Genomic DNA, 14,597 nt, shown 5'->3' with positions numbered 1-14,597 from the left:
CTATGATCTTATGGAACCGCCAGCAACAATATTCCATGATTCTGTGAGATGTCCCAGATCCCTTACTCAACTGAACAATAGCCAGCGCTATTTACCCAGCACATACCTACCAGGCACACTTGACATGCATTATTGTCATTATTGTATCTAATATAACATTTCTTTCTTTTTTCTTTTTCTTTTTTTTTTAAGACAGGGTCTTGCTCTGTCACCCAGGCTGGAGTGCAGTGACGTCATTCTAGCACACTGCAACCTCCACTTCCCGGGTTCAAGTGATTCTCCTGCCTCAGCCTCCAGAATAGCTGGGACTACAGGCATGCGCCACCACACCCAGCTAATTTTTTGTATTTTTAGTAGAGATGGGGTTCTACCATATTGGCCAGGCTGGTCTCAAACTCCTGACCTCAAGTGATCCACCTGCCTCGGCTTCCCAAAGTGCTGGGATTACAAGTGTGAGTCACCGCACCTGGCCAATTGTATCTACTGTAATATGTCTGCAAAGCAGGTGCTATCCACACTTTGCCCTGAAGAATCTGAGGCTCAGCAAAGGTAAGTGTTTGGATGAATAGAGGCAAGATGGTGCACTTCCGGGTTCTTCACCACCCCCAACTTTTCCCGTGCGCGCGAAAATGCAGCCGGCGACCCGGGAAGGTGCAGACCAACTAGGCATGCGCCAGGTGATGTCAATCCGAAGAGACCAAGATTTACCTGGTCGCACCTGTGGAACGCCCCCCCCCCCCCCCACACACGCCCGTGCCCCGCCTATTGCCCTCCCACTCCTAGAAAAGCCGCTCCGGAGGGACGCCACGCGCGGCCTGCCTCAGTCCTCCACGCCTGTCGGGATGTCAGGACTGCAGGAACTCCGTCCGAGAGCCCCACTGGGGGACTCTGTGGGCCTTCTTTGCCGGAGGCCGACAGACCTCTTCCCCACACCTTAGGTGACCAAAATAGACTTGCAGTTTTGCTCCTACACTTGCCTAGTCACTGGTTCTTTTGTGCCCGCTCTGGTGGTCTTAGAAAAACAAATCAGTTGGTGCCGAACCCGGGAGGAGACCCCTCCTCAGGGCCCCCAGGGTCTGGGGAGCCTCCTCCTCCTCCTCCTCCTCGTTCCACGCCGCAGACGGGCCAGGACCTGAGACCTGCTTCCCTCACTCTCACGGCCTCTCTGGGGTAAGTGCCCTTGTCTCCTCTTTACCTCCCTCGGCCAAAATCCTGCGCAGGTCCGAGGTCCATTTGGAGCCACCATGTGGCTCGGGAGACCCGTTCAGGACGGAGACGTCCGCCTGAAGGTAATCTCCACGTTGGCTCCATGAGCCTCCAGTCTGTCTCTGCTGGTTCCAAAGGACGCTTTGAAGCCAGGCAGGGATCCATTTCCATTTCCATTGTGTCCATTGTGTCGGTAAAGAGAAACAAACGGGAAACGCCCCAGTCCAAATTTCCAAAGAGCACCCCCTTAGGGTGCCTCCTAGCCAATTTAAAAACCTTACAGCTCGAACAAGACCTTAGGAGGAAGCGGTTAATTTCCTTTCCACTGCGCCTGATCGACCTCAGCAATTTCTGCCAGTGGCTAGGCAAGTGGTCTTAAATTAATTACGTACAAGGCTTTTGGGCCTTAAGCTCTCGTCCCTATACTCCTCCTTCTCTCCCCGCTCTCTCCACCCCCTCCCTTCCTGCCCAGACTCCTCCTCCTTCCTCTTCCTTACCTACTAGTAATCCACTCGGTCCCGTGCCTCCTTCAGGGCCCCCAACTGGCTGTCTTGAGTCCCCTCTCTCTGCCCACACCCTCCTACAGTGTTAGCACCTTTGCGAGAGGTGGCTGGGGCGGAGGGGGTAGTCAGAGTACATGTCCCTTTTTCATTGGCCGATCTTTCCAAAATTGAGAAGCGTTTAGGTGATTTCTCAGCTAATCCCACCATCTACATAAAGAAATTTAGATACCTTTGTCAGACCTATGACTTAACTTGGCATAACCTCCAGGTTATCCTAACCTCTACCCTCAACTGACTGAGGTTCTAACCCAGTATACCCGGTTAGATCCGGCCTCTCCCACAGGGGCCACCATTTTGGTGTCTTATTTCATTTCTCAATCAGCTCCTGACATTCGTAAAAAACTTCAAAGGTAGAGGATGGTCCTCAGACACCAATACAAGACCTGGTTAAATTAGCCGTTAAGGTCTATAACTCCAGAGAGGAGACGGCAGGCTCGCCTCAAACAGAAGTTACAGCTCCTAGCAGCGGCTTTACAGCCCAGTCGTAACCCCAGGCCAGAGAGTACACACTCCGCAGACTCCAAGGCTACGAAAGGAGCCTGCTATAAGTGCGGCAAGGCAGGACACTATGCCAACAGGTGTCCACAAGGTCCCCGAGCCCCAACGCAGCCTTGCTATAAGTGCAAGGCATCAGGACATTGGGCCAGTGAATGTCCTAACCCTCGTCCACCAGCAACCCCCTGCCCTGCTTGCTAGCAGGGAGGACACTGGAAGTCTGATTGCCCCACCCTGAGAACAGGTGCTGCGTCTCCACGTGACCCCCTTTCCCAGGATCCTGGGAGCTCCTTCCAGCTCCCACATCTGGACGACAACTACAACTGAAGGTGCCGAGACTCGGGGACCCCCATCACCCTCGCCGAGCCACGGGTAACTCTCCTAGTAGCAGGTAAGACAATTAATTTTTTAATAGATAGTGAGGCTACCTATTCTGTTTTGCCGTCCTTCTCTGGACCTAGCTTTCCATCCAATATCTCTGTAGTAGGAGTAAGCGGAAAGCCATCCACTCCACAAAAACTCCACTCCTTAATTGCTGCCGGGCCAACAACTACTCTGCGCACTCGTTCCTCATTCCCAGCTAAAAAGGGCCCCTACCGAAAGCAATCAGTGGAAATCAGTTTGCCTTTCCTCCACTCGCCTCAAACTTACTAAATTTTCTTAACTATCTCATACTCCTCAACCTTGCTGGGACCTTCCTTCTGGGTTTTGCCCCTATTCCAACAAATGCTTCCATTCCTCATTCCTATACTAATACTGTGCCTTATTTTATTCTTCATCCGTACGTCCAAATACCAACCATAGGCCCCGACCTTAACAACACCCCTTGGCCGGGCGCGGTGGCTCAAGCCTGTAATCCCAGCACTTTGGGAGGCCGAGACGGGCGGATCACGAGGTCAGGAGATCGAGATCATCCTGGCTAACACGGTGAAACCCCGTCTCTACTAAAAATACAAAAACTAGCTGGGCGAGGTGGCGGGCGCCTGTAGTCCCAGCTACTCGGGAGGCTGAGGCAGGAGAATGGCGTAAACCCGGGAGGCGGAGCTTGCAGTGAGCTGAGATCTGGCCACTGCACTCCAGTCCGGGAGACAGAGCGAGACTCCGCCTCAAAAAAAAAAAAAAAAAAAAAAAAAAAAAAAACAACATCCCTTAACAGCAGGAAGTAGCCAGACAGACCACGGTGCCCCTTTATCACTATTATCAAGAAAAGGTTGGACTGTTTGGATGAACGGAGGCAAGATGGTGCACTTCCGGGTTCTTCACCACCCCCCAACTTTTCCCGCGCGCGCGAAAATGCAGCCGGCGACCCGGGAAGGTGCAGACCAACTAGGCATGCGCCAGGTGATGTCAATCCGAAGAGACCAAGATTTACCTGGTCGCACCTGTGGAACGCCCCCTGACACGCCCGTGCCCAGCCTATTGCCCTCCCACTCCTAGAAAAGCCGCTCCGGAGGGACGCCACGCGCGGCCTGCCTCAGTCCTCCACGCCTTTCGGGATGTCAGGACTGCAGGAACTCCGTCCGAGAGCCCCACCGGGGCACTCTGTGGGCCTTCTTTGCCGGAGGCCGACAGACCTCTTCCCCACACCTTAGGTGACCAAAATAGACTTGCAGTTTTGCTCCTACACTTGCCTAGTCACTGGTTCTTTTGTGCCCGCTCTGGTGGTCTTAAACAAATCAGTAACTGACAAGTCATGTAACTTGTAAGAGGTGGAGCCAGGAGTCCAACCAGGCCCGAATGTGACTTCAGAATCCCCTGATTCGCAGCCTAGAGCCTCACTCGTGGCTACTGTTCCAGGACCAGCCCCATCTGGAGGTCCCTAACTCTGGTGCCAGTCAGGAGCTCACCTTTGTGCATAGTGCAGAGGGACCGTTCCTTCAGTGTGAGGACAGGGCACTGGGAGGCAGTCGACTCATGCCTGGGACACTGCTAGGGGAGGGCTGGAGTGAAACACTGGTCCGTCCAGGCAGAACCAAAACAAGGTAGGACGTTTTAAAAATCCTTTTAAATTGCTGGGCATGGTGGCTCACATCTGTAATCCCAAGAGGACTGCTTGAATTCAAGACCAGCCTGGGCAATATAGTGAAATCCCATCTCTACAAAAAAATAAACAAAACTAGCCAGGTGTGGTGGTGCATGCCTGTAGTCCCAGCTACTCGGGAAGCTCAGGCGGAAGGATGACTTGAGCCCAGAAGGTGGAGGCTGTAGTGAGCTATGATCCTGCCACCACACCGTAGCCTGGGTGACAGAGCGAGACCCTGTCTCAAAAAAAAAGAGAAAAAAAAAGGCCTTTTCATATTCCAAGTCTATTGAAATACAATACCTACAACATGGCGAAACAATGTGAAGTATGTTCAAATGGTTTAAAAAAGATGCTGCCCAGCAAGAGGGGAAAATGGACAAGCGAAGCATCAGTGTTTGTACAGGAATGCTAGAAAAAGGAAAGGGGAAGAGTTTAAAAAAGAAAACCTTTTTTTTTTTTTTTTTCTAAAGTGGGGCAGAGAAATCTCAAAATGTGATTGGGAGATTGAAGAAAAGAAAGAGGCCCGTCCTTCCTCCCAAGCTGGAGAGGTTGAAGGATGCCTCGGTAGATGGCGAGTCTGAGATTCTCTCCAGAACCAGGAGTGCCTGCCTGTGCCTCTAGAAGGCTGTCTTCGAATCTCCTGGGGGCCATTCCCTGTCCACCAACGTCCCACTCTCTAAATTCCTCGCCTCAAATTCTGATACGCTTTCGCAGTTGAAGGTCCTCCTATAGCTTTGATTACTGCTAGGAGTGTGCTAGTGCAGAGGGCAGAGGCAGCAAAAAATGGGCAGAAAATCAGGGAGAATTGCCCAAGTGTGAGTGACTTAGAAAAAGAGATTTTCCCCCGAGGAATTATATTGATGAAATCTAGGCTTGAAAGGTCCAAGTTCAAAGGTCTGCTTACTTTATTATCGTTTTACCCAGAGGAATGTGCCTGTTAGGTTAATATTTATTTTATTGAATAATCTAGTTTCAGTTACTGTCAATAAAAGTCAACGCTACTTTTTGTAGGAGAAAAAGGCAGTTTAGCGGCTAATTTCAGATCTCAAACAGGTTGTTCCTGGGCCCGTTGGCTCTACCGCCACCTGGTGGTAGATTCCTGTAGAGCAGGGCTGGCCATTTGGGTTCCGAGCCAGAACCCAAGTCGGAGAGGTTGGAATCCTGATCTGCTCACCCAGGAGCAGGGTGACCAGTTGGACAGACTTCCTCTCTCCCTGAATTTCAATTCCCATATCTTAAAATAGAGACCATAACGTCTACTTTTGGGGTTTGTCGTAACAATCAAATGAGTTAACATATATATAGTGCCTAGTGCATGGTAAATGTTTAATAAACTATTAACTTGGCCGGGCACGGTGGCTCATACCTGTAATCCCAGCACTTTGTGAGGCTGAGGCGGGCAGATTGTTTGAGCCCAGGAGTTCCATACCAGCCTGAGCAACATAGGGAGACCTCCATCTCTACAAAAAATTAAAAAATGAACTAGGTGTGGTGGTGTGAGCCTGTAGTCCTAGCTACGAAGGAGGCTGGGCTAAGGTGGGAAGATCACTTGAGCCTGGGAGGTCGAGGCTGCAGAGAGCCAAGATCACACCACTACACTCCAGACTGGGTGACTGAGCAAGACCCTGTCTCTAAAACAAAAACACATATAGGAGATTTATAAAACTTAACTACACACACACACACACACACACAAACACATACACATAAACGCAAACCAACTATTTCAGTATGTGGGGCTAAATTCTAAGGGGAAGTATAGGGAGTTCTGGGAGTCAGAGGCTCTTTGATCAGAGGCTCAGGGAAGATCTCCCAGAGAGGGTTATGACTGGGCTGAGTTTGTGAAGAAAAGTTATCCGGCTAAAGGAGGTGGGGCTGGAGGCTGAGCGATCTCAGGCAGGGCAGACAGCAGGCCTGAGGACCCCTAGGCAAACAGAAGTGAGTTTAGGGGCAGATCCCTTCCCAGAATTCACCTCTTGCTTCCAGGCAGGGGCCCCGCTAAAAGCTATCAGTCAGTTTCCATCTCTAACAGGAGATGGGGGTCTTCAGTTACCATCCAGCCGGGGCATGTCCCACAGGAAGGAACATGAGCTGGGCCCGGAAAGGAGCTGCTCAGAGCTCCAGTGTCAGGCAGGTTTGGGGAGCTCCCTGCAGGTGGGCAGGACGCAGGACTCCTGAGGCCCCACCATCTCCTAAGGAAGCCCCCTCCCCATCCTCTGCTACTCCTAAAAAGCCTGGAGGGCTTCCCTTCCGGCTGGCTCAAGCAACATGGATTCCCAGCCCTGGCCCTGCCCACGCTCACAGAGTTTCTCTGGGGCTCAGGCCATCTGTTAACACAGTTATCACTGGCTTCCTGCTCACCATGCCAAAGTGTCACACACGTGAGCTCAGGTCTAGGAAAGAACTCTAGAGGGGTTTGCAACACTACCTTTCCAAAGTCCCTGAGTAAGTGAAATGCAGTGTTTAGCCCAAACCATCATTTTAGCTAAGTGCCTTCCTGTGTCCTCCCCAAGAACCACTCTCAGTGTATCCTCTCACCTGGTATGGGGTCTCGTTTTACCCTCTTTTCAGTCCCTCCTTCCTGACTACTGAGCAGACAGGGAGATGTGAGAGCCAGAGAGACTTGGGCAAGGCACACAGGCCCATTAGCTCAGCAGCTGTGGAGAGAGAAGCCATAAAGAAGGAGTCCTGTCTGGAAATCAGAAACCTGAACGGACTGGCTGTGTGGCCAGGAGCAAGTCACTTCCCCTCTCTGGTCCTCAGTTTCTTCCTTTTTAAAATAACGGGAAATCATCTCTAAGCTTATTTCTTGCTGAAGATTCTGGGATCTTATTTAAAGAATTGGGTCTATTTCAAAAGTCAACTTAGTTTTTTTTGACGTGGGGGACAGGGTCTCCCTATGTTGCCCTGGTTGGTCTCAAACTCCTGGGCTCAAGGGGTCCTCTGCCTCAGCCAGCTTCGGGGAGTTCTTAATTGGAGGATATTGTCCCTTCTGTTACTTTTCTGGGGCTGTTGCAAGGTGGAAAGAAACAGAGGTGGGCATCCTTGAACCGCTGCTGAGCCATGACTAGGAATTCGACTTCACAAAGGAGCTGTGTGCAGTGGCTCACACCTGTAGTCCCAGCACTTTGGGAGGCTGAGGCAGGAGGATAGCCTGAGCCCAGGAGTTCAAGACCAGCCTGGGCAATGTGGCAAGACCCTGTATCTACTAAAAATAAAAAAATTATCTGGGTTTGATGGCACGTGCCTGTAGTCCCAGCTCCTAGGGAGGCTGAGGTGGGAGGATTGCCTGAGCCCGGGAGGCAGAGGCTGCAGTGAGCCAAAATTGCACTGCTGTACTCCAGCCTGGTGACAGAGGGAGACCCTGTCTCAAAAAACAACCAACCAACCAAACCAAAACACCCAAATGATGATGCAGTGAGTATCTCAGTACTCGAATGACAGCATATCTGTAGGTTAGTTGATGGGAATTCTTTAAAATAAGGTTCCATATCTTATTTTGGGGTAAGTAATCTCCCAAATAGCTGAGACTACAGGAGCGTACCACCCAGCCTGGCTAATTGTTTAAAATTTTTTATAGAGATGGTGTCTTACTATGTTGCCCAGACTGGTCACAAACTCCTGGGTTCAAGCAATCCTCCTGCCTTAGCCTCCCAAAGTGCTGGGATTATAGGCACAAGCCACCATACCTGGCCATCATCTGCCATAGCCCCAAACTGGAAATCACTGTCACTTCCATTACTACAAGGCAAATGAAATGAATTATGGTCTGCCAAAAAGAGACTGGGGTATCTGTACTGACATGGGCCGATCTTCAAGATATGTGAAGTGTGTACTATATTCCCCCATTTGTGTGTGCTGTTGGGGAAGGTGTACATGTATGTATACGATAGGTAATTTCTGGAAGGATGCATAGGAAACTGATAACAGTGGTTTCCTCTGGGGAGAAAACAGGGGGCTGAGGGGCAGGGAATGAGCAGAAGGACACAACTTTTCACTTCCAGGCCTTTAGCACCATTTGAATTTTTGTTTTTCCATCTCCATATATTAACTTGAAAATTTTTCTTTGGGTAATATAGCGATTATAGCAATTGACTTTAAATGTAAAAACAACCTTGCATTCTGAGATAAACTCTATTTGGTCATAATGCATATTGCTGGATTAAGTAGCTAATAGTTCAGTGATTTTGCATCTATGTTCATGATGTACTTAGGTAGTCACTTTCTTTTCTTGAAATGTCTTTGGCCAGTTTTGGTATTGTAGCAATACTGTCCTCATAAAAAGAGGTGGGAGGCAAGTGTTCCCTTTTTCTTTTATTTTCCGAAAGCTTGCATAGGATTGGAGCTTCTTCTTTCTTAAATGTTTGATAGAACTCATGAATAAAGCAATCTGGACCCAAAGTTTTCTTTGGAGATTTTTTTTTTTTTTTTTTTTTGAGATGGGGTCTCACATTGTTGCCCAGGCTGAACTCAAAATCCTGGGCTCAAGTGATCCTCCTGTCTTAGCCTCTCAAGTAGCTGGACCTGTAGAAAGATTTTTTTTTTTAATAACACATTTCTTTGATATAGGGCTACTCAGGTTTTCTGTTTCATCTTGTGTACATTTTAGTAAGTTCTATTTCTCAAGGAATGTATTGATTTCATCTATTGGTTTAAAGTTGTTCACAGTATTTCCTTATTGTCCTTTTTTGTTTCGTTTTTGTTTTTTTGAGACGGAGTTTTGCTCTTGTTGCCCAGACTGGAGTGCAATGGCATGATCTCAGCTCAGCACAATCTCCGCCTCCCAGGTGCAAGCGATTCTCCTGCCTCACCCTCCTGAGTAGCTAGGATTATAGGCATGCGCCACCACACACAGCTCATTTCTGTATTTTCAGTAGAGACAGGGTTTCTCCATGTTGGTCAGGCTGGTCTTGAACTCCCAATCTCAGGTGATCTGCCTGCCTAAGCCTCCCAAAGTGCTGGGATTACAGGCATGAACCACAGCCCCTGGCCCTTATTATCCTTTTAATGTCTGTAAGACCTATGATAATATCTCCTATTTTGTTACTGATAGGGATGATTTGTGTTTTATCTTTTTTTCTTACAGTTTTGCTAGGGGTTTATTAATCTCCTCAAAGAATCAACTGTGGCTTTGTTAAATGTATTGTTCATCTGTTTTCAATGTTTAATTTTGCTTCTATCTTTGGTATTTCCTTTCTTCTTGTTTTTCCTCTGGCTACTTTCTTTCAAATATATAGATATTTAAAGCTATTAATATATCATTTAGAAAGCAATTACAACCTACTAATTTAGCCTTTTATTATTTTATTTCTCTGGGTTACTCAATCTTGAAATATATTTCTAATTCTCTTTTTAGAGAAAACCTTATTTATTTATTTTTTTAAGGCTACATTGGCAAGAATTTAGAGAAAACTTTCTAGGAGAATCAGGAAATACTACCCATGGTGGGTGGAAGGGAGTATACACAAAAATCTAGAGAATGATTGTAAGGATAGAAAAATCCTAATATTCCTGTTTTCATTCTATTCCAAGCTATATTTATTCTAAAGATACTTGAATTTTAGGAACCCTCAGTTCCTTTTTGAATGCTATGTTGTAATTACCAGTGACTCACTCACCTATACTCAAGTTTTTGGATATAAATGAAGGTTAACTATGACTCCAGTTAATTTAATGCTTTATACCATACCAAGCACATCACTAATACACTGTCAAGATGCAATCTTCCTTTGTTACTAATTACATTAACTTGGTTACATTTCTTTAGGTATTGCTTATATTACCTTTTAATATTTCTCTTTGGTGAACTAATTCTCCCATCTTTTTAATAATTCATTTTAATTTCTGATTTTTAAATACTGAAACGGGTTATAACAAAGGTTATTTTCTTTATACTTAGTCTGGATAGTACAAAAAAATTTCCACCATAAAATTCTTTTTTTTTTTTTTTTTAAAGGAATGATTGTGCTCTAAAATGGAACAATTTTCTTTTTCTTTTTCTTTTTTTGAGACAGAGTCTCACTCTGTTGCCCAGGCTGGAATGTAGTGGCACAATCTTGGCTCACTGCAACCTCTGCCTCCCAGGTTCAAGCGATTCCCCTGCCTCAGCCTCCCAAGTAACTGGGATTACAGGCGCCCGCCACCACGCCCAGCTAATTTTTATATTTTTAGGAGAGTATTTGTATTTGTAATTCATGTATTTTCGCCATGTTGGCCAGGCTGCTCTCGAACTTCTGACCTCAGTTGATCCACCCGCCTTGGCCTCCCAAAGTGCTGGGATTACAGGTGTGAGCCACCATGCCCAGTGAAACAATTTTCAAAAGGAACCCCGTCAAGATATTCCTAAATATACACATAACCAAATGTATGTTTGTATATTTTAGAGAAAATAACATAATTTTTGTTCTTATTTTAATTGTAGCAACAGAGTCTAGCTATGTTGCCCTGGCTGTTCTTGAACTCCTTAAGTTGGCTTTAAGTTGCCTCAGCCTCCCAAAGCGCTGGGGCTACAGGCATGAGCCACTGCACCCAGTCTAGAGTTTTCTTAAATCTTTTTATTTTTTTTTGAGACAAGATCTCACTATGTCACCTGGGCTAGTTTGAGACAGGATCTCGCTATGTTGCCTGGGCTGGAGTGCAGTGGTGTGATTATGACTCACTGGACCCTCAAGCTCCCAGGTTCAAGTGATCCCCCCACCTAAGCCTTCTGAGTAGCTGGGTAGGGATTACATAGGTGTGCACTATCACACTCGGCTAATTTTTGTATTTTTTGTAGAGACGGGTTTTTGCCGTGTTGCCCAGGGTGGTCTTGAACTGGTCTCAAGCAGTCGAACCACCTCAGCCTTTCAAAGTGCTGGGATTACGGGCATGAGCTGCAGAACTTGTCATTTTTGAAACACAGTTAATAAGGCCTTCTCAAATTAAGTCTGCTAGTAGAAAAAAGTTTAACATTTACATTGAGTCCAAAGCTAGCTTGGGAAAAGGCTTTTGATCTTTAAATGCCAAGGGGAAAGGTATTTTATCTGTCAAGAGATGATACAACTCAGTGGGATAAAATGTGTATCCACACAGATGACTTTTGCTTCTACCAATTTTATCTTTTAGAAAACCCTGCCACGGCCGGGTACAGTGGCTCCTGCCTGTAATCTCAGCACTTTGGGAGCCAAGTGGGTAGGATCGCTTGAGCCCAGGAGTTTGAGACCAGCCTGGGCAACACAGTGAGACTTCATCTTTACAAGAATAAAATAAAAAAATTAGCCAGGCATGGTGGTGTACATATGTAGTCCCAACTACTTGGGAGGCTAAGGTGGGAGGATCACTTGAGCCCCCAGAGGTTGAAGCTGGAGTGAGCCATAATTGTGCCACCATACTCCAGCCTGGGCGACAGAGACCCTGTCTCAAAACAAAAACAGGCCAGGTAAGGGTGGCTCATGCCTGTAATCCCAGCACTTGTGAGAGGCTGAAGCGGGAGGATTCCTTGAGCTCAGGAGTTCAGACCAGCCTGGACAACATAGTGAGACCCTGTCTCTATTTTTTTTTTTTTTTTAAGTAAAACAAAAACAAAAAAACAAACTCATGATCCTTTTGTGTTCATAAGGATGATGATTGGGTGTTCACACCCACATGTGAGATGTGCCTCCCTCAAACCTTGTTACAACTTCAACCATTACCCATCTGACATTTAAAAAAAAAAAATAGTAAAATTTTAAGAATGTCTCATTTCAGCATCTTATAGTTTTAAAAACCAGTATTTTGGTAGATGACAAATTTATACCATTAATGACTTTATTTTTTTTCTTTCCTCAACTTTTGTTTTAGGTTCAGGGGATACCTGTGTAGGTTTGCTACATGAGTAAATTGTGTGCTGCCGGGGATTCGTGTACAAATGATTTTAGCACCCAGGGAGCGAGCATAGAACCCAATAGCTAGTTTTTCCACCCTCGCCTTCCTCCCACCCTGCCCCTCAAGTAAGCCCTGGTGCCTACTGTTCCCATCTTTGCGTTCATGTGTACTCAGTGTTTAGCTCTCGCTGATAAGTGAGAACATGTGGCATTAATCACTTTAAAACGTAATATGACAGATACCATTGTCTTACAGAGCATCAGATATTAGTATGTATGGATCCCCTTGTTAAATTAACAAAAATCATCTGAAAATCAGCACAATATTTCATTTATTTATTGTATAAGTTTGGCAAACAGCACAAAAATCCAGCAACATTTAAAACATATAAAAAAGTCAAATGCTAAACAGGACTGGGGATTTTTTTTTACGTCATTAGAAATAACGAGTACACATTTTAAGATTCTGCAAAGCTAGCAAAATGAAGATGCTTGTCTTCTGAACATATACCACAAACACACATATAAAAAACAATATAATTTATCTTTACAAAAATTACAGCCAAGCAATAGAAAAGAAGGATGTTAATGATGAAGATAGCAACACATATGTTTAGTACATGTATCTTACACATTGAAATGCTACATCTTGTACCCTGAAATGCCATGTGTAGAGAGCCAAGCAGAGTAAATTTAGGCTCATTACTGAGGTTAAGAATTATTTGAGAAGAATTTAATTCTTATCTGTAACATCTTCGGTTAAAACTTTCTATATAGCAATAGCTAAAGGGTGACAATGTATTCCACTATAGATCTGAGAAGTTGAGTCTTCTTTGTTGGCAGTATAAAATTTCTGATCAGTATCAAAATTCTGGTAAAACACAAATTGAAGGCATTTTCTAGTGTATGCAAATGTTACGAGGGGCATCAATGAATGTAAAAGAAAATCTTAGATTTTCCACATCAAGTTTCTGCTGAGCTTTGTCAAATCGAATAGCTCAACTATAAGGCAAGAGAAAATACCTCCCTATAACAGATTAGTGGACCTTACCAAGTAAATATAGGAATTCAATCTTGGGGAAAAATCCCCTACATTAATAGATCTGAAACAGTTGGCCTTGAAACAAACATCTAGAAATTAACAAACATCTTGACATTCAGTCATTGGTTCCGAAGCCTGACAATCTGTTGGTATATATTATTAAATTAACTTTTTGGAATCAGCACCAGTCCCCAAAACCTCAAATTATAATATTTAATCTTCATTAAAACACATCTTTTTTGTGCTACATTAACACGACTACAATTAAGTTAAAGAAAGCTGAATTCATTCAACTTATCGTATATGTTTATGTATACTAGGTAGCGACTTAAATTTCTTTTATTGTGCTTCTGTTTTGGGGCACTTTGATTGAAGAGAAATTCAATTCACAGGATTACATCTTGCCAAAGCATTCCTTAGCATTGGTCCAAACTTGAATTCCCTAAAAATAAAAATAAAAACTTTAAAATGTGAGTTTGGAAGGAATCTGAAAACCCAAATACTTGGCTTAGTGGTACACTAAGTTTTGCTTTTTGGAGTAATTAAGAAGTTGAGCAAATATGACACTATTTTGGGAAGTCGCTAATGTAAGCACATGTCTAATGCTTCTGAAAAGAGAAAGAGAGTAATATGAGCTTATCTTCAAAATGGAGAAAGAACTCCTACAACTTGTTGGAAAACTGAGTTAATTCATTTCATATCACATACTCAAGTAATTTCTATTTGTAAATCAAACAAGTTTTCAGTCGTTTCTATTTTTTTTTTTGGGAGATAGGGTCTCACTCTGTTACCCAGGCTGGTGTATAACCCTGGCTCATTGCAGCCTCGACCTCGACCTCCAGGGCTCAAGGGATCCTCCCACCTCAGCCTGCCAAGTAGTTGGGACCACAGGTGCACGCCATCACACCTGGCTTATTTTTTGTATTTTTGTTGTTGTTGTTGTCGTCGTTGTAGAAATGGAATCTCACTATGTTACCCAGGCTGGTCTGGAAGTCCTGGGCTCAAGCAATCTGCCTGTCTCTGCCTCCCAAAGTGCTGGCATCACAGGTGTAAGCCACAGTGCTTGGCCTGGTTTTTTCAATGTAATATTTGAAAAAAAAACTTTATTAGTCTAACAAATATAAATTATTATATTATTACTCTAATAACTAAAGTTTTGATAAAAACTATGTACTAAATTACTGAATCCCTCTTAGTACCTGAAGTTACTTAGCACAAAGTTATAGATGGCCTAATACGCATAAGCAAAACTGCATGTTTATAGAGATGTAACAGTAAAACTTAAGGGTTTTTTCCTTTCTTTTTTCGAGACAGAGTCTCGCTCTGTCACCCAGGCTGGAGTGCAGTGGCACCATCTTGCTTCACTGCAAGCTCTGCCTCCGGGGTTCATGCCATTCTCCTGCCTCAGCCTCCTGAGTAGCTGGGAC

The 14,597-nt window shown here is 45.1% G+C and overlaps 1 protein-coding gene and 1 non-coding gene across 2 annotated transcripts in view; one reads left to right on the top strand and one right to left on the bottom strand.

Annotated features, from left to right (window-relative positions):
* Nucleotides 1-11,865: 11,865 nt before the first annotated feature.
* LOC117084722 lies at nt 11,866-11,967 on the top strand. The gene has a single exon (XR_004437623.1). It is a non-coding gene; the product is annotated as a small nucleolar RNA U13 (small nucleolar RNA).
* A 476-nt stretch (nt 11,968-12,443) lies between these two features.
* The window catches only part of SNX4 (sorting nexin 4), a 79,636-nt gene continuing 77,482 nt past the window's right edge, over nt 12,444-14,597 (bottom strand). The window contains exon 14 of the mRNA XM_033210949.1: nt 12,444-13,612. Coding sequence (XP_033066840.1) covers nt 13,565-13,612 — 48 coding nt within the window. The 3' untranslated portion in view covers nt 12,444-13,564. The remainder of the gene's footprint in view (nt 13,613-14,597) is intronic.

Source organism: Trachypithecus francoisi, unplaced genomic scaffold (assembly GCF_009764315.1).
Source record: "Trachypithecus francoisi isolate TF-2019V2 unplaced genomic scaffold, Tfra_2.0 Lachesis_group0, whole genome shotgun sequence".
Lineage (NCBI taxonomy): Eukaryota > Metazoa > Chordata > Mammalia > Primates > Cercopithecidae > Trachypithecus > Trachypithecus francoisi.
This window is presented reverse-complemented; position numbering and strand designations above follow the sequence as displayed.